This window comes from Cervus canadensis, chromosome 11, assembly GCF_019320065.1.
Source record: "Cervus canadensis isolate Bull #8, Minnesota chromosome 11, ASM1932006v1, whole genome shotgun sequence".
Taxonomy (NCBI): Eukaryota; Metazoa; Chordata; class Mammalia; order Artiodactyla; family Cervidae; genus Cervus; species Cervus canadensis.
In genome coordinates, this window is record NC_057396.1 from 673007 (window position 1) to 697251 (window position 24245).

Below are 24245 nucleotides of genomic sequence, written 5' to 3' on the forward strand. Positions count from 1 at the left end.
CGATCCCATGAACCTCAGCACTCCAGGCCTCCCTGTCCATCACCAACTCCCGGAGGCCACCCAAACCCATGTCTATTGTGTCAGTGATATCATCCTCTGTTGTCTCATTCTCCTCCTGACCTCAATCTTTCCCAGCATCAGGGTCTTTTCAGATGAGTCAGCTCTTCGCATCAGGTGGCCAAAGTATTGAAGCTTCGGCCTTAGCATCAGTCCTTCCAGGACTTCCAAAGAACACCCAGGACTGATCTCCTTTAGCATGAACTGGTTGGACCTCCTTGCAATCCAAGGGACTCTCAGGAGTCTTCTCCAACACCACAGTTCAAAAGCATCAATTCTTCTGTGCTCAGCTTTCTTTATAGTCCAACTCTCACATTCATACATGACCATATATGATCAGTCATAGGTAGACAGTTTTTATTTTGGCATTGAAAGTGAGACTTTCTCAGTATTTCTGCCCTTCTATGTCTTAGAAGCAAGACTGCAGCCTATTTTGGGTGAGAAGTTCTTACCTTTTGCCAGTAGAAGTAGATGTCTGCAGAGTGTTGGTATAGAATCTTGGGTCCATGACAGATACCAATACCTCTTGCAGAGGGGCTTCATTATTTCAACTGTTCAGTTAGTTCAATTTTTTCTCTAGGAACCATAATTCTTTGTGTCTTGGAAACAAAAGGATTTGTTGCTCCTCCTCCAGTAGCTTGAGAGTTTTGATTTGTAAAACAAAAGGGTCTGGGAAATCAGGCAGAACATTTTGAGTGTCCCCCAGTAGATGGTATTCACTTCATGCACACCAGCTCCATCAAAGGAGTCTCTCACCCTGCCCGCAATCTTTCTTCTGAATACTTAGTAAAGGGTAAGGAGAAAGAGCTTGCAAGTATGTTTGATCCAGGGTCTTGATCCAGGGTCTTAGCTATTTCAAACTGACTAGTCAACACTTGGCCTTCACGGATTTTTTTGACATTTTAGCTAAATTCTTCTTATCGACTTGTGCTGGCAAGAACAGTATCACCTCCTCTTTATCAAATGTGGAACTTTTTGTATCCCATTTCTCTCTGAAGGGATTTGTCCTCCTTCCAAATTCAGATTACTTGAATGCCATGAGAAGACTTGTGCAAGAAAAGTTATGATTTTTTGAAAATTATTTGGCTTTTTCTTATTATTAAGGTGAAAGTGATATTTTTGCAGCTTTCTATTTCTTAGGCAGAAGCAGAAAGCCAAGGCTATGGAGATGAAATAAATATAGTTATGTTTATCAAGCTCTTGTTACTGGATATGTAATAAGCAATTTGTAAGCATTTATTCTTATTGACTAAAAAAAGCACAATATGAGAGCTGTGAGTTAAGTTTTATTTGGGGAAATATGAGGACTACAGCCCAGGAGATAGGACCTAGGATAGTTCTGAGAAACTGTTCTAAAGAGGCAAGGGAAAAGTCAGTACATATGTGATTTTGGTAAAGGGAGAAATATATGCAATCAAACACATGTTTTTCCAAAAGATTTCTACTAATCCCATGAAGCTTCTGCTAGGCATGAGAAACAGTTGTCACCATGAAGGATTTTAGTGCTTTTCTAGATATGAGGAGATATAAGAGTTGGGCTTATAAAAATCAGCTCCTGTAAATATCTAGGTATCTGAAGACCTGTACTGCCAGTTATCCCCTGAGCACAGAGCAGCTCATTTCTGCTCTCCACCTTGGACTCCTCCAGGGGGTGTGGAAGGTCAGCAACTGCAGCAGCACATGATCTAACTCTTGTTGAGGTAGGTGGCCAGCACCCATGTGCCGATTTGTAATTGACATTCTCAACTTCACAGTAGCATGTGTTAGGTATTCTTGTTTCCATTTTACATATGAAACAACAGGCTTTTTTCCCCCAGAGGTTAGAGAAGTAAATGCCTAAACAAGGAGGTACACTTAGTTCTGTCTGACTTTAAGGCTGATTTAATACTTGTTGCCTCTGGAACCAAAGAGTGTAGAAAGATAAAGTGAATAAGTTTATAAAAATAACCATGTAACAGTGGCTATTTTATACTTTGGTGACCTGTTGTGAACAGCTGGCTCATTGGAAAAGACCCTGATGCTGGGAAAGACTGAGGGCAGGAGGAAAAGGGGGTGACAGAGGATGAGATGGTTATATATCATTGCCAAGTCAATGGACATGAACTTGGGAAACCTCTGGGAGATGGTGAGGGATAGGGAAGTCTGGCGTACTGCAGTGCATGGAATCGTGAAGAATCGGACACGACTTGGTGACTGAACAACAACAGTGGCATAATTCCTATTATAGAGGTACACATAGGACATAAGTAAATAAAAAAGAGAGGTCTCCAAACTGAGATAATCAGGAATGTATACCCAAAGATGTAATTTCTACAATCCAGCTATCATCCTTGTTGGATGAGTAGGAATTAGACACAAAGGGACAGATGATGTATTCCACACTTTGTGCCCACTCAGTTTCTTTTGAATATCTTCCTACATTTATTTTCCATAATATGTTTCCCTAAAGTGGAAGCCAGTGTTTGGTTTCCCTGTCTCCCTAGGGTGCAAAAGGAAGAAGAGAACCAAGTTGTCACCTAAAACCACCAGTTAGATGTTCACGCCTGAAATTTTAATTGGAAAGAGATCATGCTTGGGGCCTATTTCCTGAGAAAGTAACAATATGCTGGGAGGCACCTCATCTTCAGAGGCAGATGAAACAGAAGTCCTAACAACAGTGTCCCTCGTCCAGTGTCCTTGTTCTGATATATTTGTCCACTGGTGGTTAGGGGCAGATTGGAGATATAATTTATGCATTATCCCTGGCTGCTTTTCCTTCAGGTCTGACTCTCTGTGTTTCCCAGAAGTTCTGTGAATTCTCTAGTATTTGTTAATAAATTCACTTTTTGCTTAACTGGATGAAAGTGGTTCTGTTGGTCATAATTAGGAATCATTTTTGAAACAGACACATTTCAGATAGAAGTAATAGTTGGCAAAACTTAAAAGGGAAAGAACATGAAGTATTCTGAAAACTGGAGCTGTTACAGTAATTTGGTGTTAATGGAATGAAGTGTAGATGAGAGAACATACTGGAGATATTTATAGGCTTCACAGAATGGACACTGAGTTATTTTAATCAGGAAGGTGATAGGATCATACTTATGTTTTGGAAAATTCTCTCTGGTAGCCACATAGAAAATGGACTAAGGAAGATATGTGAGAAAGGAAGCAAGGAAACCTAATAGGATACAACTGTAGTAGTAACAGTGAGAGACTGAGTCTTTGATTAAGTCAGTCATTGTATGGATGAAGAGCATGGGACAGAGTAAGGAGATACTTAGAGTATGCAAGAAAGTTAAGATGTCGATTAATTATATGTGAGAATGATGAAGAAAAGCATTCTGGAATCATTCCCACTTTTTTAATTTGGGAGATGAGATAAATGTTAGTGTCACTCTCTGAGACAGGGAATATAAAAGGAGGTAGGAATGTAGAGTGAAAGTTTGACAAGTTGTAATTAAGTCAAAAAGAGCTAACCACTAGAAAATTGGATATGTGAGGCTGGAATGGAAGATAAGGACTTCTGAGCTAATATATAGATGTTTGTGGATATCTTAATGATGGTGAAATCAGCTGGGTGATTTATGTCCTGAGACGAAAAAGGGGAAGAGGATACAACCCAACCCTGGGTAATATTAACAGGTTTTGATTGGAGGTAATAAGGAACATAAAATAGAATGAGAAGGAATAAACAGGGTATTAAGGGAAAACTATATAGAGAGGTTAAATAAGGGATAAAAGGCCACTCTTTTCCGTGACTAGGGTATGAAAGGAAAGAGAGAATTGAGTCATTATCTGGAGGAAGATGGGAAGGTAAATGATCATAAGGTCTGCTACATGTCTATTGGTATGGGTGACTTAACACAGAGTAAAAGAACTTCAGAGACAAGGCTTCCATACATACCTTGAAGTTGTTCAAGATGATAATAGAACTTGGAAAGGAAGAATAAGCCAAATGCCATAGTCTTTGATGAGGCAATGACAGAGATATCAGCAGACAAAATAGCCAGGTAGGCAGCCCATTGTGACAGCATGTTTACATGATATACAGTTCAAAAAGGAGGGGTTTTTTATGCATGGGAGAAGATGTGTAATTGTAAGGATTGCCATTTCCTTTTCCTTCTAAGTTCCATTGCTCTATGAGACTGATATCATTAGGATATTGGGCAGTGCTCTGGGGAGACACTGTGGCTGTCAGGAGTTTCCTGACTTTCTAATAAGGATGCTAGGAAGAAGGATGGCAAAGTCAGGGAGAGGGAGAAACAGTGAGAAGATGAATGGGGAGAAATATGAGACGCACAGGATAATGTTGGGAGGAGAATGTGTAATGAAAGAGAAAGGGAATATTGGGGTAACTTCAAAGTGTAGCTGTGACCAAGAATGGCATGGATGTAGGCCTAGTGGGTTGAATGTTTCAACTGAAGTTCAAGTCAAAGTATCAGAAGTTCCTGTACATGTCTAAGGCCCAAAGATCTGGACGCTTTGCCTTTCTCTGGTGGTGGTCTTAGAAGATTAATGATGCTGATAGACTTTTATTGTATTTAGAGTTAGAAACAGAATATTGTTGGGAAGGATGACATTGAGAAAGTCTTAGGCAGATAGAATTAATCAACCCCCACATTTTAAAAGTTTGAAACAGCATCAGTTTTCAGTGACTAATGTCAATCTCTAGATGGAGACAAATATGGTCTAAACTATTTCTAATACCTTCTTTGTTAGAAAATGTTGAAAGCATTCACATTTATGCAGAAAAGTACCTAAGGAGCTGGCAGAAGTTTCTGTATAGGCAATGATCATGAATATCTTTAGTTGGTCTTCACTCATTAATTCCTTTATTCATTTAGTCAATCAGCTCAATCAATCATATACTGAAACAGTGATTGCCAGTGACACAGATTTCAGCTACTACTAAATGTTTAGGAACTTTAGAAGTGTTGGTCAAATGTATAAACTCTGAGAGGGAAGTTATAATAATTTATTTAAGTAGATTCTCTTTGTGTTTAGGATTACAGGATCACAAATCTTGTAAATAAATTCTTCACTCAAGCCATGAATTGGACATTATAACTTAACAGATTATTTACTTAATGATGTTATTATATAATTAAATAATGATCTATGTTTTATGCTTTATTTTGTTGTTTATGATACTTTTAAGCTAGCACAGGTGGCTAAAAAACAGTTATGTGTTCCAGCCTACCATTTTCTTCAGATTCAGAAAAAAATAAAATGAACCTTCATTTTTTGCCATGTGGAAGAACAAGTCTCAATCTAGGTTTCTGCACTTTTTTTTTTTTTTTTTTTGTGGGAAAGAGACATATTGTTAGGGTTACTTTTGGCCTAGCATCAAACCAAACACAGGATTTAGAATTTTCTCCTTGACTCCCTCCTTTAATCCAACCACAAATACCAGTCTGGGGCATGTAGGAAATTTTAATCTGCAGGTCTTGGGAAGAAGAAATACATCAAAAATTAAATACCTACCATGGAAAAATCATATGCCAGACATTCCTGTTCCCATAAGTTTTTTTGGCCACCCAGGGGATTCCTATTGGCCTTTTACCTAACTTTCTACTCTTTTAATGTTCCTTTTCCCCTTATCTTTAATTTTTCTTCATTTCTCAGTCCATTTTTTCACCCAAAGGAAATAAAATCAAAGCAAGATAAATAAATAAACAGGTTTATTCTTATTTCATGGAAAGTAATTTAGCTCTTTGTTGTTTTTTGAGATACAATTTCCAAATCTCATCTCTTGCTCTTCATAATTTATCAAAATATTTTCTTAAAGAGCAGTTCTCTTTTGAAAAGATTTCTGGTACTAGCTGTTTAGAAAATATATACACATACCACTGATTACATTTACATTTGGTTTTACAAATGCCAGGTACTCTAGCCTGCTGGACTATCTGAAATTAAAGCCTATTTATGAATGTGCACAAAAAGGCACATTTTTTTCATGCAGCATTACATTCATAAGTATAAGGAAAATGAAACTGCAATTTCAATTTGTCTTTTCAGAAACTCTCCTGGATATAACTTCTCATTTAGCTTTTATTCTTACTGACACTTTATTGGTTTTTCCAAATGGATATTCTATTTTCCAGGAAAACAGACCATTTTTTCACTGACACTGACTATGCTTATGCATTGAGAAATGTACTGGACACCTACTATATGCTATGCCTTTGGGAAATGTAATGAGCTTATAGCCAATGGGTGGATGACCAGGCAGTCGCCTGCGGCAAGCTTGAAGCAAGTGTAAACAGTGTGCCATTTTCAATTAGTAGCTATTGAACTGAGTGTAACAAAGTGGTTCTCCTGAGGACTCTATATCTTTCAAGTGTAGTCATCGTGTACTTGCTGATGTAGTTTCAAAATTGGCTTTTCCTAATATGTTCAGGAAGTTCTGCCCTAGATGGTGATCATGCTTGCTTGGTAATAGAGTTCTTTGCTTTATAGAACTAAGAGTTTCAACTTAAGTGTTTTTAAACAACATTTCCTAGTTTTATAGCACTTCCTCAGATTGGAGTCCAGACAGATATCACTTTTTAATTAAGCCAAATTAAAAATTTTGTTTTTGGCAAAATTATTCTGTAAGAAATACAGAAATTCAACTATATAATAGGGTTATTGATATAGAAATAAAACTGTAAGAAATATATGTTCTTAAATGTACACCACTAATCCACTCAGTGACTTAAATGAAAGTTACTTTTAGAAGTATGGCTAAAACCTTAATTATCTATGACAATTTCTCTAACTAAACAAATTATTCCACAAGTAGATACAATTACATGGAATACCTTCTCATCTGGTCAGAGATTTCATCAGATCATCTCTTTTTGTGTGATAGACAATGAAGTAGACAATGTCATGGAATCAGTCAAACTTCACTCTTCTTTTTAACTCACTGTGTACTTAATACACATTGTTAATGAGAAAAAGACTGTTAATGAGGAAAGATATCTTTTCTGTTTCTATTAAATTAATTTGATTCAATTCAGTTCAGTTCATTCATTCAACAAATATTTATTAAGCACCTACAATATGCCAGGCACTGTGCTGGGTGCTGGGGATACAACTGTGAACAAGATAGACACAGTCCCTGCCCTCAAAGGGCTTACAGTCTAGTAGTTAAACAGACAAGTACACAGGCAATTACAAGGTAATATGGTAAGTGCTGTGATGGGGGAAAAACATCAAAAGGGCACCTAGCTCCGTCTCATAGGCAGGGGCTGGTAGACAGTCATGGAAATCTTCCCATGACAGGTAAAAGTGTGATATGGGTACTGAAGGACGAGTACTAGTCAGTCAGGGAAAGGGAAGATAGGAAAGTGTTATAGATTGAGGAAATAGTAAATGCAGTGTCCCTGCTTCTGAGGTTTTTCATGGGCAGCAGAGGTTGGGTAGGGGGTGAAAGAGTTCATGGAAGAAATAAGTAAGGGTCAGGTTATAAAGTGACTCATTTGTTTTGCTCAAGAGCTTGCAATTTTTCCTGAGGGAACTCTGTGTGTGTGTATGTGTGTGCACACGCATGCGTGTGCATGCGTTATCAGATTTGCGCTTTTTAGGATTGCTCTTACTGCAGCACAGGAATTGAATGGGGGGTGGGAATCTTGAGAATTGAAGCAAGGTAATCAGTCTTTCACCTTTTCCAATTTTATCTTCCATGATATCACAACCATTTCTCTCCAGCCCTTCCTGTTGCATATACTCTCTAAACAGTCCATTGACAAGCTACGTATTGGGTCATTGCTCACCTGTAAGGCTTTCAACACCTATGAAACTCAACTCATCCTTCAAGGCCAAACTTCCAAAATCATCTTATCTTGTGCTTTCTGCCAAGATCTCTAAGTGTTGCAATGTTTATCCATATTGTACTTATTATTTCAAATGATCTAAGCTTTCTTTTGCACTGAGTTAATTTAATCCCTATATAACTAAGGTGATTTTTGTAAATAATCATGTATAACAAAAATCATGTACAAACAAAGACTAATTCTTCTTATGTTTCTACCACAAACCATGATCAGTGCCTTCAAATGATTTATATGGAATGGGGAGAGAAGCTCAAGAGACACATTATTTTATGCAGCAAAATACAGCCAAGTAAAATTTCAGTACATGATTATGGGGTATGTTGTTATTATGACAATGATTAAATTCCCCAATTCAAACGTTCCATCTTTGACAATTCAACTGCTAATGAGGCAAAGATCTGTGTAAAAAATTAGCTTATTATGCAAAAATAATAAGGGCTAGATACATTTTCCAATATGGCCCACAGTTTACTTTTACTATTCCACCCATAGTCTCATGATTTCTCAAATAACTTTTATAATGATAAGAAAAAACTTTAAGCTCTGTAAATATTGTAAGAATGTAAATATTGTTTATTCTTTTTGGTGGGTACAAAAACCACAATTTTGTACACAGAACAAGATTATAAATAATATTGATAACATAAATGACCCATAGTATCTTCTGATTCTACATTGTAGACTGATGATTTTGCGTTAATGTTGTCTTCATTTTGTTCCTGGTAGTGAGACAAATGCAATCTGTGGACACTGACTCATGTGACAGAGGGAAGGTTATGGCAAACAAAATGACCAACAACTTTTATTTTAAAAAAAGTCTCTAAAGTTTATTACAGTGATGGCATTTATTTCAATTATTGCAATGTATTTTTCCCTAAGATGGTTAGAAAAAAGAATTGTGTTGTCCTCTACTGAATTTATGTCAGTTAAAAAGCAAGCATGTTTCAGTATTTGTTTTCTCCAAAGTAAGTGTAATTACTTTAAGTTTTTTTTCACAGGATTTACATGTTTGTTTATTATTTCTTGTCAGAGTATAGTGATTTGTTTTCTCAGCTGGATAGTCTTCCATTGAATATATGGGTGTTCTGGAGACACAGGTTAGCGCATTCATTGACTTCTATAACTATTTTATGCCTTGAAGTGAAGACTGAGGCCTTTCTGAGCAAGAACTTCACACTTTAATGTGCTAACTTGCATGTCTGATTAGTTTTTAAGTCCACTCAGGTGAAATTTGTTGCTGTTGATACACCCATCCCAGCTCCCCACCCACCCCCACTACCCGAAAAAAAAAATCTAAATTGTGAGTTTTCCTGATATAAAATCTGAGTTTGGGTTTCCGAGCTGAGCTCATGCACACGTTGCTGATGTTTGGCGCCTTAGGACGAACTTCCCGCTCTCAGCCAAAGGATTGTTTGAGCGAAGACCTGCGCTTAGCCTGTCCCTCAGGGCTGCGTTTCCATCAGTCACAAACACAGTTTAATTAAGGCACTCAATTATTTTTTTGGTTTTTATGGAAGGTCCGATGCAATGACAGCCAATCCTGAACTTTGTCTAATTGTAGTTCCAGTGTGTACAGCCTTTGGGCAGTCGGGTGTCAAGACGCGACCGTTTTCACCCACACTCCCAGTGATGGATAATCTGGCTTTGTTTCTTATGGCTTCAGAAAAGGTCAGCTGGGTTGCATGGAAAGGAAACAGAAAGAATGCGGAGTGTTACAATATTTCTGTCTTTTCAGCAAAATATGACACAACAAACACCAAAATATCAATAATTAGACATCTGCATTTTTTCCCCATACTCTTTTGGTCATATTAAAACTACTTTTCACAGGAAAAAGAAGCTCAAAGACCTGGAAGAATAAATCACTCAGAGTTACTGGTCCTGTTTAAGAACTAATTTTCTAAAATCCTGCAAGATTTTGTTTGGCAAACCTGGGCAGGACACATCTTTTAACTTGCTGCACTCTACACCCTAGTATTTCCAGTTGAACTTAGAAGGTTCCTTAGGTTTGACAACAATCTTTCTTTGTATCTTTTCTTTTTTTCTGTTAGAAAATATCTTAACAGTTAAATGATTGTACTCTTAAAATCATGATGAATTGTCCAAGGGAACTTTATGTAGACTATAACAGATCTTGTTTTTAGAACACAGATCTATCCACAGATGCTTTCACTCACTCACTAAAGCTGCTATAGAAAGGCAAATCAGTCACATAAAGTTCATTCTATGCCTATAATGGAAGTTAAGTCTCATATTTTAAGAAGCTTTAAGTTCCTAAAGGGTAGTGCACTGAAAGGGGGCATGTTTCAATGCTTCATTGAATGGTCATTACTGGGAAACTTCCCAGATTGATGTTATGGGGTCAGGTCTTTGAAATTCTCATTATATTCTTGCTCTGTCATATTAGGTAGCAGGTAATAATACTACACTGAGGAGAAACAGGCAGCATTATTATTGAAATCTACTGACTGTTCATTCATGCCTTTAAATTCTTTCTGGTTGCTGAATTTTAATGTTAACTCAAGGAAAATAAGGTAAAGGAGATATTCCCGAAGTCTGTTGTAGTTTAGATCATAATTTTCTCATAATTCATATTATATCTTAATTCCTTGCTGTGAATTTAAGTTTACCCAGTTCTTTTGGAAGTTCCATCCTTGTATTTATTCTGCCTTGTACCTTAAATATTAGAATAATGATATATTAAATATGAAATAAAAATTGGATTAAAAAATGTTATAATGAAAATGTTTAATGGTCATTTACCCTGATAATTTCAGAAACTTGAAGTCAAAATGCTACTGACATATCTATGATAAACACCAAGGTTATTATTATAGTTTGCCTTTAGTGAACAGTCTCAAAAATTAAAATCTATTTATCTTTATAATCAGGAGTCAGGAGACAATCTCTCTAGAAACTACTCATCACTAAATTAAAACAAACCAAGCAAGATGATAGTCTGAATTTGTTTCTTCAGATTCCTTTTCAACATTTAATATTAAGTAAAACAGTTATGTAAAAAATCTATTAGTTTTGATTTTTTGAAGAGGGAATTTAGTGTTTATTAATACTAATTAATACGTAATAAAAGCATTGTGACTTTTCAGGAAGATTTGTCATAAAATCTGTTTCTTCCTTTTATTTTCTTGATTGCCTTTATAAGGAAATGAAAATATAAAAAAAGGGAAGGATTCCATATACTCTCAAGTAATCTCTCCTTCTCTATAGATTAATGCAATTGAGTGCTGATAATTCTGCCAACTGCTTATTCTCTCTTTAAATCTTCATGTTCTTAGTTCTCAGCATTCTTATATTCTACACTTAAATCTCCTGCTTCTTATGTAAAATGTCATTTCTGTTCATCTTTATGTGACCTTGTTGAGACTACTCAAACTAGAAAAGTTTCTTATAAATTTACCATATAGTGAGTCTGGCTGGATCATTGTGGCAACAGCTGTAACTTTATTTATGTGTTCCCTTGAGAGATGATTACTTTTAGAGTAGACATTCAGATTTGTTTTTGAAATTCTGACACTAAATATTATCTAAATTATCAGTCATTTTCATAATTATGCTCAGTAGAATTTTTGAAAGGAAAAAGCCATGTAATATGGGAGTACAATTAAAAATGCTTACTCTCAAATCCCTACAAGCGCATATCATTTAATTTGCTCTGAATGCCATTAAGTCTTTCCTATAAAAATGCACATCTCTTTCTAGAAATTCCCCAGGACTTTGTATTGAACTGTCATATGTGAGCATATCTAGAATTCTTCTAGAATGCATTTGCTATGCTAAAGGAAACTTTAAAAATATATCTTATGAAATTCATCGCAGAATGAAGTCCAAATAATTGTCTCTAAACTTGTCACATATTATTTTTCTGTTTGGAAAAATCTCTTCTCAGTTCTGTAAATATTAAGATGAAAGCATTACTATAATGACTAAGAAACCTTGACCTTATCAGTTTGCTTTTCTGCTATTAGAAAAGACATGCTCTAAACATTCTGATCTGAGTGAATTGACAATTTCATGATTGATTCTTTCCACAAAATTTTGAAAGAAAAACTTTGGGCTTGTCTATGTGCAATTGTACTCAGTCACTCTTCTATTTCTAGATTATGGATAAAAGCAATTAGATCTTGATTTAAAGGCATAGCTTTTGTTCTTTGCTTTAGATACTAACAAATATTTCAGTAGTTTTTTTTTGGGCTGTGCCACCTGACCTGAAGGATCTCAATACACCTACCAGGGACTGAACCTGGCTGGGCCACCACTGTGACAGCCTGGAATCCTAATTACTAGGCACTAGGCTACCAGGGAACTCTCTCAATAGCATTTTTAAATATATAAATATAAAAATTGAGCACATTTATCTGGCATAACTTCAGGTGTACATCTTATTAGAAAAATTCTTGGGTTTGACTCTAGGATTACCTCAGGCACTAAATGTCTCTGCGGGTTCAAATTTTCATACATCATTGTAATAGAATGGCTCTTATATACAATATCAGAAAATGGGTTTTAGAGGCCTGATTTTAAGAAAAGCAACAACAAATGCTTCTAGATCTTATTTTAAATTCATTTTCTATCATCAAAAGGAAAAAGCATTGGACATTTAGAGTCTTAAAAAATGAACTTCATCCTGTGTTTCACTGAATGCTTATAATTTTTTTATTGTCACATGGTGAGAAGATCTGGCTCACTCAAAAGCAGTTGAAATGAAAACAAAAGTCAATAAAAACTCACTGCAAGTTTTATTTTTACTGTGTCTCTCCTAAAGAAAATATGCTGCTGACATTTTTGATGGATAAATTGCCTAAAATGTTTATTCACTTTAGTGATGTTGTGAAAATGAAAGTTGAATTTCATCTAATAAGTGTGAATTGTAGTCAATATTCTGATGGTCACTCCTGTCTGGTTCAAGGACTGCTGCCAGATGAGCAAACTTCGGGGTTTCCCTCTAAAAATATAGAAAGATGGCTAATGTAAAAGAAACCAGAAGAGGAGATAAAACTCACCGAGTGCTTACTATGTGCCTTGGAGATTTTACATGTATTTTCTCAGAGAACAACACATCCTTATCAAAATAGGCAACTGTCTAGGCTTTGATAATTTGAAAAAAATTTATGCTTATTTTGTTAGCATTAGATTGTTCCAGAGAAGACAAGCCTGTTCTGTGTACAAGAAAATTCAGATCTAATTTCAAATTTCTCCCAATTTTCAGATAGAATATACCATTTAAATCATTTTACAGAGCAATTCTGGAGGTTTATTTGTCTTTCAAACCCTTTCAATGCAGATATCTATTGGTAACATAAAGTTTGGAACAGTACATCTGCAGCCAAAGAAAACGGAACCACTTTGCACTGAAGTTTTCAAAAATATACAGCTCTAAATTAGAAGCAAGCAGTACCATCACTGGACAGACAGGTCACAACACTCCATTTACAGAATGCATCACCCACTCACTGTAGCGGCCCTACGTCCTACCCCTAAATTTTAATACTTTCGGTTCCATATACGTTGTAACCTTCTCTATAGGTTGCTAAATTCTGGGTATTCTGCGAGGAAGTTGGGTTAAAAGTCTGTGCACTCTTTGCCACCTTCATTCTCTTCGCTTCTGCCCTGGACTTGTAACAGAACTCTATCAAAGCCACCAGCATGGCCAAGCCCAAGCCGCCAACCAGAATGTAGAAGACGCCTGCTACGTTGCTGAGGCTCAAGGCACTCGTCTTGTCCTGGGGGGATAAAGACATCTCAGTTAACTGTGGAAAGCCACATCCGGAAGGTGAAAGAACACATGAAATCCAAACAGCTAATTAAAGTCAATGCCTAATTTAACCTGAAATTATTTAGCATGTATAAGCCACTAGTGTAACACTATGAATTTAAACATAAAGCTTACAGTTCTTGAGAGAAATGAAATTATGACGATAACCAATAAGTTGTGTGTAATTACATTCAATAAAATCTGTAACATTTTCTCATTGTTAACTATATAAAGAAGAGCACTATACTTAACCATATATAAGCATAGGGTAGCAGAAGTGGGCTTATTATTAAGTTTGAAAATGACATGCTTAAAACCCAATTACATGAGAAGGGAAACTTTTCCCTTTCCTTCCATTAAAGCATTTTTAATGTTTGATATTTCTCTTGAATAACGCTAACTTCATGTTTCCTACTTAAAGAAGTAAGGGACTTTAAGCTAGCAGTTTCACATCTTGTTCATCATGAATTTACCAGATATATGCAAATAGTGTAGGTACATGTTATTTGCTGTTTTAGTCACATTTGTTTGGGAAATCTGCTGGAAAGTGGCACTTTAACATATTATATACTATTTAGGAATAACTATGTATGCAGCACATTGGTAACTTTAAAAAAATATACAAATATTTCCACGATCAATTGAGAAATAAGTCATTTGTGGACAGAGTTAAAACTATTTTTATTGATTTTAAAATATGATTCTATTTCACTTTAAAATGCTTAATCAGTTAATATTTTAGACATATATTCTCCAGAGCTTTCATATACATTTTATTTTATAATAAATTCAGAAATAGTAAAGCATATTGTTGGAAGATATTAAAATTATAACAATAATTCATATTTTTCATAAATTGTAAATATATATTATATAAAATTATTTGAGTAGGTATTTTAGGTTGACTACCTGAAGAATGCCCTGAGGCCATCATCTCAGTTGTGTGCCTTCTGCAAACTTAATTAGTTTTATTACGAGAATGTTTAACTTAAATAAGTATTATGTACACTATATCAACTTAGCCATGATATGAACTCATTAGACCAAAAATTTAGGGTAACTTCATTTTAAAAATTAAGTACTTGTGCTTCTCTGACTTTACATAAGGGTTTGAAATAGCTTTTTCATTATTTGGCCAAGCTTGTCTCATTCCACTCTGGTTCAAAGGCAGACAAAAGTGATTAAAACAGGGAGATGCTTGAAAGGAGATCAGTTAATATTAGTTTATCTCTTTCTTAAATTAACTGAAGTTTTCCTATATTTGTAAGTCACTTATTTAATGTCATAGGATAGCTAATAATTTTTTTTCTTTCTAAAAGAAGATACAGAAAAAATATTTCAAGAATCTTCAACCATGGCTTTCAGGCATTATGTCCTATTAATTTATATAGGTATTTAGATTCACTGATAAACTTCTACATTTTGTTCTTTAAATGAAAACATAACTGTAACACTATTTTCATTGTATTTAACAGAATCAGACTTATAAATTCCTGTATTGTTCTAAAAATTATTGATATAAGATCTCTTCATGAATGAGATCTTAGAAGTTGAGGGTATTATTCATAAACATTGATTTATTAAAATAATTTTGATAGAACAGAATTGGAAAATTTTACTCTGTTTATCTGTCAGAACAAAAATATAACAGGTCATCTTCAAACTAAAGTGGAATGATTGGCAAAACAGTGACAAAAGACTGAACTTCTGAATAAGAAACATTTAATATTTAAAATTTTCTTTCTGTAGAAGACTACTGACTAATTTCCCATTTCCTGTTTTGAGAATATATCAGTTCTTGAAATAATAGATTTGATGTTCTTTGCCTCCAAAACAAATAAACAAAAATCAAACCTGAAAGCACTACTGTTATTAGTGGTACGTATATTTGAGAATAATATACGAATTTTATTATTTTATATATTTTTACAGTTAATTTAAGGTTATTTAAAAGCCTTAATATTGGGGAGCAGTTTGCAATTTTCTGAAAAGATAATCCCTGTGGCTTCAATCATTGCATTAGTTTCTAGTTTAGATAGGTATAGAGAAACATTTAATTTTTACTGTTTCCATATACTCTTGACAATTGCTCCCATTTACTGCTTTGTGAACACAAGAGGAGGCCCCGAACTGCAGTGACTGACCTTGCTTCCAGAGTCCTTGGGTCCACATTCACCTTTATCGTACCACCATTTGTTTTTCAGCTTGTCTAAGACGCCTGCCTCACTGAGTTTCAAAACGGCAAGGTTTACAGGAGTTCTTCACGTGGAAAATAACATAAATAACATTATATATGTTATTTTATGTTATTCAAGTAAAACTACATTAGAATCGCATGGCAAAGTGACAGAGCAGAGGCCACAATAGGTGTTATGTCTTGTACTGTAGGCCCAGGTTTCGAATCAGACATAAAACTGGGGCCTGCTCCATCGCTTTAGGTAACAGGCACATACTGCTAGGGAGGATTTTTAAATAAAATGTATGCAATTACTGTGAATCCAAAACTATTAGCCTGGATTGGGTTTCTTCAGCATTTTCAATTTTCCCACCATAAATGTAGAGTTATTCAAAATCTAGAATCTCTCTTCAGAAGTGGCTATTGGTTGACAGACTTAAAAAAATAGAAGCTAGATAGGACTGGTTTCTTGCAGGCATCATTATTCAGCTACTGGAATTTTGCTTTATGCTTTAAAACTCTGTCTACAGTATCCATCATTAAATCGACTCCTCTGCCACTCTCAACCAAGACCTAACTTAAAGAGGAGGGTGATTCTGATTCAAGTGTTACTGACAGAGCCACCTCATGCAGAGGAAAGTCCTTATAAGACAAATACGTAAATCATTATTTTAAAGTGTAAGCCAGTGCTGATACTTTCCTTCTGAATTGCAGTATTTAACTTAAATATCACCAGAAATAATTTTCATCTATCTTAAATCTACCATATGAATATACTCTGAAGTGCAGTGACTATTTTATACTCTATAAATTCTTGCCAACAAATATATGATAGATGAGGAATAACCAAGATTTTTATAAATAGACTCCTCATACTATAAAATTTCTTTTATTTTTTCTATTGTCTTTGAGTCCTTCAATCCTAAATATTATACAAGGAGTCTCAGAGAGGAAATGTTCACTGCTTAGTCAGTATCAGTGTTCTGAGGAATCTAAGAATTCTTCTTTCATTCCCATGTCAACCTCTGTGTGTGTAGAATAAAGGCTAAGGAGATGTATGGCAAGCAGTAACACGTAGGACCTTCTGTTGTTATTATAACAACAGATTATTATTCTGTTTTTGTGGTTGTTTGGTTTTCATTTCTTTTTGCTTTTTACAAACATTCAAAGAGCGACTGCTTGCATTTCTCTTGACATTTTTAAGACTGCCACAATCATTTTGTCTGGCTGTATCACCTAATGTCTCACTTCTAGGGAATGTTGAATCCATTTGGAGAAACACAGTATGTATCTATTTGGATACAAGGGAATTAATTCCACAAACCTATCTACACAACTAGGTAATGCACTAATAATGATGCTGATGATGATTCCTAACACTCACTGAGCACTTACTACATATTAAGGGACTATTAAAAGTATTTTACATGTTTAGTTGCTATTATCACCTGCATTTTACAAATGAGGAAATCAAAACACAGAAAGGTTAACTCATCTAGGCACATCTAGGAAAGAGCTGAATCAGGGTTTGTAATGGTCTATTTTCATAGCCTGTGTAATTAAAAGTATTAACAACAGAAGACTCAAGAAGTAGGAATTTCTGGTTTATCAAGTTTTGTGATTAACAGTTAAATTAAAATTCACTTTTTAAAGGTATTGTTGGTTCTGAAAAAAGTTTCTAAAATATGTTTTTATTTGTATGGTTTTTGAATTCAATTTAATTTTTGTATCAATGTTATAAGATCTTACAAGGTTTATTGGTCAATTAAAAATATGCAATTGCCACATTCCTAGAATATTATATTATTTTTTGGATTAAAATCTAATGTTAGCATGATTTAAAACTTTGTACTAAAAACTGAGTTTGGGGGTGGGGTGAGGTGAGGATTATGGTTAACTGGAGTCCTTGGTTAGCCCCAGTTAATCTAGATTTTACTATCTATAACCTCCCCACCTCCACGTGCATCTACCACTTCCATTTATTAAGTGATTGTTATAAAACCACACCCGCGTGTTGATTGGTGAACTGTGAATTTTGAGAATAGAAGACATACATTATTCATCTTTGTAAAATATTTACAAGGGTATCTGACTCAGGTTAGGTGCTCTGTAAGATTATTACATTTGAATTATTTTGAATCCAGGACAAGCACTTTTTAAAACTGATACTAAAGGTTTTTTGGTCATCAAGCTAGCCCACTAAAGCCTTTTTAACACATGTACAGAGTACATTATTGGAGTAGGAAATGGCAACCCATTCCAGTGTTCTTGCCTGGAGAATCCCATGGACAAAGGAGCCTGGCAGGCTACAGTCCTTGGGGGCACAAGGAGTTGAACATGATTTAAGCGACTGGGCACGCAAGCATAGAGTACATTATATTAGTCCACATTGCACTTCTTGAATGCGTTGTGGTGGGAAGAGGAAGATTTAATGCTGAAAAGAGAAGGAAACTGAAAGCAGTTTCCTTAAAGTTTCTTATAGAAGGGACAGCTGAACGCAAAACTATGGATTAAATGAAGACTGCCTTTGACTTACCTCTCTCCCTTCCTAAGGTATCATTTCTCCTACCTGCTTCAATTTTCCCTTGCCTCTTTGTCCTTTCTGCTATTCACTCCAGTAGTCTGGTTTTAGAGGATAAAATTAGATTAGAATTTTGAGTATAAGATATTTATCAATAACCAAACTTAATGGTCAAGTGGTGGAATGTCAGATACTGAGCAAGGAATTCATTACTAGGAGAGGCCTTCTCTAAGGGTTAGCTTTCCTGACTGATCTTTGTTTAATACATTTTTTCCTGCTTATGAATGCATGTTTTCCATAATAATTCCTTTATTATTGCATTGGTTTCCATGGCTGTGGATAAGGCCATTTGCAAGTATAACATATTTTAAAGTCAGGCTGTATTCTTTGAAGTGGCAAATTAAAAACTGGATATTATGGGATTTACTATAATCCTAAAGAACTCATTATTTGGTAATCACATTTACAAAATGGCTTTAATATAAATATCTATATCTATGAGTATGTCTATTTTATATATGTATATATATGTATACATATATGAGGAGAATAAAGTATAAAACAAGCAAAAAATCAATAATTTTGTAGATAGTATTAGCATTATGGGTCATTAATGATTACAAGCATTGCCAAAATTTCCTATTAGAACCTGGTTTAAACAATTCACACAGAAATAGGGATAAAATTCTGTGTATGGTTTTTGCTCAGACTAAATCATATCAGATTAATCAAAGGGGATATGAGTCTTAGACACTGCAATGAAACTTATAATTTGGCTGATTGTCAATTAGCTAATTTCTGTTATTCACAAAAATGAGTATGGTTTTCTTATGACCATAAAAATGGCCACAGCACAAAAACATTCAAATGAGTAATTTTTCAAACAAACAAATTCATCTTTTCCCAAATCATGCCTTTCCACGCTCTTTCATTTTACATATCAGACTTTTTTCCTTATTTCTTTTGTGGAGCCTCTGGTTGAGGGCTACTTTGGTCATGCTCTGGGAATGGCTATCAGTTGAGCTGATTACTTTGTAGCCATGGGGTGCAAATGGAAGTGGTCACTGTGACTCTAAATAATTTAGTTGTTGATTATATTAAATCATAAGCTCCTTGATGGAAAGAATAGTACATATCTTTTTTTTTACCCACAGATACTGGTGCATGGCCCAGGTAGATTTCATACTTGGGCCATGCATAGGTAGTAAAGCATAACTTTACTATTATGCCACTGTATGAAAGTCTGGAGATGTCTTTCCTTGTACAGTGCTGTAAATAACAAGTGGATCAGTTGGCTCCTCACTGGAACCTATTCATGTGTGGTACAGCTTTCCTGCTTTCTCCCCTTCACTAGATGAGTCACTGTTAGGAAAGTTAAGTTTTTCCTACTAAGATTGTATATCTCAAAGTCAGATCACATCAGATAGCTGTGCACTTGTGATGAGATCTCTGTGCACTGTACACAACATGCATTGTAGATAAACTGGCAGCATTTAATTGTCTCTTCTGCTTTGGCTTAATACTTATCAAAGCCCACACGCCAGCATCATCTTCCAATTCAGCATTTTTCCTCCTTATACCTTTTTCAATAAGGATCAGACCAAATGGAAGGGGTGAGGTAAGTTCAAAAAGAAAATCAGTCACCCAAAGAAGGTACAGAACAAAAATTAAAAAGCAGCAACTGCCTCCTGGTAGTTTACTTCGATTCTAAGTTAGGTCAGGCCATTAAAAATATCATCTTTTAGAACAGATGCAGAATCATTGTTGTTCAGTTACCCAGTTGTGTCTGAGTCTTTGTGACTGCATGGACTGCAGCATGCCAGGACTCCCTGCCCCTCACCATCTCCTGAGGGTGGTATTATTGCTACTCATTCTATTGGTGACAAATATTATATCAGTATACAACCTATTAAAATTATTTTTGTAGTATGAAATCAAAATTTTTGAGGGAAAATAGAACATAATAATTAGCATGCATTTTATGTTAATTTTTATAGCATTTTAGAAAATGACTTATTAGGATATGAAATAATATTTTCATATCTTAAATTTGTATCTAAATAAAATTTTAGAATATCATCTTAGAGTTTATGTTTGGTGAAAGTAACAGGGGCAAGCAGTTTGATTTTTGAAAACTACAAGTTTAGCTTCATATTTATTCTTTAGATGACAGATATTTACTTCGTGACCACTATGTACCAAACAATGTGTTGGATGCAAATAGATTAAATTCAATTGAGCTGTCCAATCCCTTATTTAAATAAATTAAAATAACTTTTGTTACATAGATTTTTTTCCGTTATGTGTACATTTCTGCTTCTGTTTGCTTATTTTTCTGTGGAAGAGTCTTTAATGTACACTAAAACAGGAATTCATTATTTACTTTTATGGAAAACTTTATCTGTTAAGCAATGTTATACTTTGTTTATATTTGTGACAAAAAATATAAATTTGCAAACAATTTCTTTTTCTAATTGAATAGAATATCTTCAATTTTTGTTTTCTGTAGTTCTATTAGAGTACATTTTCTTACATTTCTAATTTGCATAGAGGAGTAGGTTATTATTGTAAATGACTAATTTTCTGTTTGTGTGTGTATATGTGTATGTATTTATATTTTATGAAAATGACCAGAATGTTCTAGGCAAGTTGGGGCACCAAAATACAAAAGAGTTAACACTCCTAAAGAAACCAAACAGTTGGTGTCTTGAATGGAGGTGCCTTAGAAGGGGACTCATCTCAGAAGAACCCTGATGACTCTCTTGGGGGCTCATATTCTCCATCGGGATAGTCAATGAATGATGAGAATCGTGTCCACACCATTTTGTTTTTTCACCTTCTTTCATACCTCCTTCTATTGCCAAAATAATCATTTGACAAAGTTTATTCTTTCTCTTCTTGCAACAGGGCTGGCAGGATGCACAAGGGAGCTGATTTGAAAGACTTCAGATCAGGATCAAGGGGGAGGTTATCAGCATTGAAAGAGGGTGGGGTGGCAGTTTCCTTGACAGATACTCCTTTTCTAAAAAAAAAATTCATTTACTTTAATTGGAGGATAATTACTTTACAATACTGTGATGGTTTTACATTACCATATGTAAAATACACAGATACTCTTTTTAAATAGAGCATCATTCTCTGGGCTTGGTGGCCAGCCAAGTGAGAGAATTTGTAGCCCAGTGAAGAACCTGAAGAAGAGCAGGGCTTCTTGTTTCTGGCAGTTCTCTAGAATTTAAAAGAAAGACAAGAATGTATATTTAAAAACTTTCAATGTTCTTACATACCAGTTGAAGATATGTGAGGAAAGAAATTCAGTCAGAATATTCCCATCTCTAGATTGCTTTAAGCCTATCTATAGTGAAGAAGAATTCTGAAACACTGGTTAATAATTTCTGCTAACTGTATACCTTTTTTAAAAAGACACTGCTTAGAAATAAAAATAAAACATTATTTTATGAAGCTGGAAATATGACATGGATGCGGTAAAGATAATGCTGAGTTGGTCTTGTTTTTATAACCTGATCTTTCTTTAGTTTGATTCATTTATGGAAGGCAAAAGTGTATAGTTCATATAATTTCTTTTGATTTGTTATGTAATTTGCTATTTAATGGAAGCCTGACAGTTTTACATGGAGAAATGTCTTTCTGGAAATGTCTCACTGGTCTACGTGAGGCTAGACTATTGCTATTATTCAAAAATATTTTGTGGCAGTTTTGGTGAAGAAAATAGGACAGACCGACCCTTTCTGTTCTCTCTCCTCATCACTTTCAAAAGCCTGCAACACCAAGGTTCCTAGGACTATGTCCAAGCCGTAACTTCTTCCAAACTGGAGATTTACAGTAACTGTTTTAGTTAGATTTGTTAGTGTGTCCCCAAATTGATGTTGTTTGCAAATATTTTTGCTTTGACAGTAATTGCATACTTAAGTTTGCAAAGGGACGTGACCGGCAATTGCCATGGTATTCGCAGGTCTGAATTGCGTCTCCTAGCAGATGCACCTATTACTTCACACACTGTTACCCGCTCTTGGTGACATTGAGGCTAACCTTGGAGTCACCTCCCCCGCTGCCACATTCTCCTTTGTCGTACCACCATTTGTTTTTCAATTTGTCCAAGAGGCCTTGTTCATTCAGTTTTAAAACTGCGAGGTTAACAGCATTTCTTGAAACGATAAAACATATCTTGTAAGAAACTGCACAGCTGTTAAGATGTTAGAAGGAATGAGGGTTTAAGCTCTTTTATAAGCTTCTCCCAGATGCTAAATAAACCTCTCATTTTGTCATCCTGCAGCCCCTTCTACTAGGCAAATGTAATTTCCTTCGAAGTATATTAAACCTATGGTATTTGGTGCTATTCACTTTCACAGTTCATTTATTATCAAGTAACTGACATCAGCATCAACCAATTACATGATTTTTTTTTTTTTTTTTGCAAAACAGTAATAAACTTGAATTTACTAGTAATTGAGAAAGAACTGTGTCTTGAATTCCTTTGCTTCTAGAATGTCAATGACTAATAGGAAAAAAATGAAAATCCATTCCCAGAAGGAAAAATACAATTGTACAAACAAATCAACAAATAAGCAACTAATTTTTGTTACTGATTTCCTAACAAAGAGTATGGCTTAGTTATTATTCCTTTTATTATTTGTGTTGGTTCAGTTTTCTGGTCTGGAAGTCACAGGATGGTCAAAAGAAAGGTAGTAGCAGCTCTCAGGGAAATTATATTTGAATTTTGTGTTGATTTTTAAAGTCACTAGATGCTATTTAGAAAACAGGATCATACATCCAATTTAATTGTTTAAATTATATAATTAAACCCCAGGAAAATATGCTGCATGTGATACGGGCAAACAAACACTAGATTAGATTTCTTGCATGTGTATCTCTTTAGGGGATAAGGGTGGCATATTCTAATTATTCTCTAAGAGGATTAAAAAAATGTGTCATGGGTTTTGCTTCCCAAATACTTGGTTTCTTTCTTACTTTCAAGGTACAGGTTTTGATTGAACCATTAACTCTTTTAAAAAGTTTTCCCAGCATTTAATGAAATGTATTTTAAATCTAGTGAGTGGCTTATATACTGAGAGACTTTGGGTTCAGTTTGTGCCATTCTGTTTGATAGTTGCCCAGTTTTGTGATTGATTAATGATAAATTAATTATAATTATATTTAATACTTAATTTATTATTATACTTAATAATTAATTACTAATAAAATTAAAACAACCTCATGTTAATGGACAGCATTTGAACATTGATTTGCAAGCGAAATATCATTTAGGTGGTTAATAAAATGCATTGTTTGTTTCACCACAAATCAGCCTATTAAAATATTTATTCTCTTAAAATGTGTTTGTAATATTTCAGGTAAATTATGTCTATTTTCCAGTGTTGTAATGATCTGATTCACTTGGAGAGTGAATATTTCCAATGAATAAACCACATACTTTGAGAGAATGGACACTTTCCAAGAGTTAGATTGCCATTTACTAAATGCTAATTAAATAGTTAGCTGTTCCCACATTCCCAAGTAAGTCCCACACTAGTGGTGTAAAATAAGTAATAGACTTCCTGCAGTGAAAAGTTGTCAGTTTAATCAGCAAAGGGTCCAGACTGAAATGTAGGAATAAGTAAAAATTCAGTGAGGTTTGAGACATCTATTTTTTAAAAAATGCTGTTAGGAGAAAAGAATCGTTTTGTTTTATTGTCCACAGAAACTAAATTTGTCTTTCAATGAATTGAAACTAACAACTAAAGTTTTCTATTTTGGAGAAAATTGTTTTTATAATCCATTTTATTTTAGTCTTAAACATTTCTATCAGATTTTTTTTAGTAAAAGGCTATCCCAATTATTTTATATGTTGGTTTAGACCATTCCTTTGATAAAACTATAATCATTTCATGAGAGGGTTATTTA

General features: G+C 34.7%; 1 protein-coding gene across 6 annotated transcripts in view; it reads right to left on the minus strand.

Annotated features, from left to right (window-relative positions):
- Positions 1–7045: 7045 nt before the first annotated feature.
- GRIA4 (glutamate ionotropic receptor AMPA type subunit 4) overlaps positions 7046–24245 on the minus strand; it is a 608284-nt gene continuing 591084 nt past the window's right edge. For 2 of the 6 annotated variants that reach the window (XM_043482046.1, XM_043482043.1), the window contains exons 15-17: positions 15774–15888; positions 13463–13597; positions 7046–9529 (exon numbers count right to left, since the gene is read on the minus strand). In XM_043482046.1, coding sequence (XP_043337981.1) covers positions 9365–9529; positions 13463–13597; positions 15774–15888 — 415 coding nt within the window. In that variant the 3' untranslated portion in view covers positions 7046–9364. Of the gene's footprint in view, positions 9530–13349; positions 13598–15773; positions 15889–22373; positions 22489–24245 lie in introns of those variants that run through there. The other 4 variants (XM_043482042.1, XM_043482044.1, XM_043482045.1 and 1 more) reach the window with 4 other exon arrangements.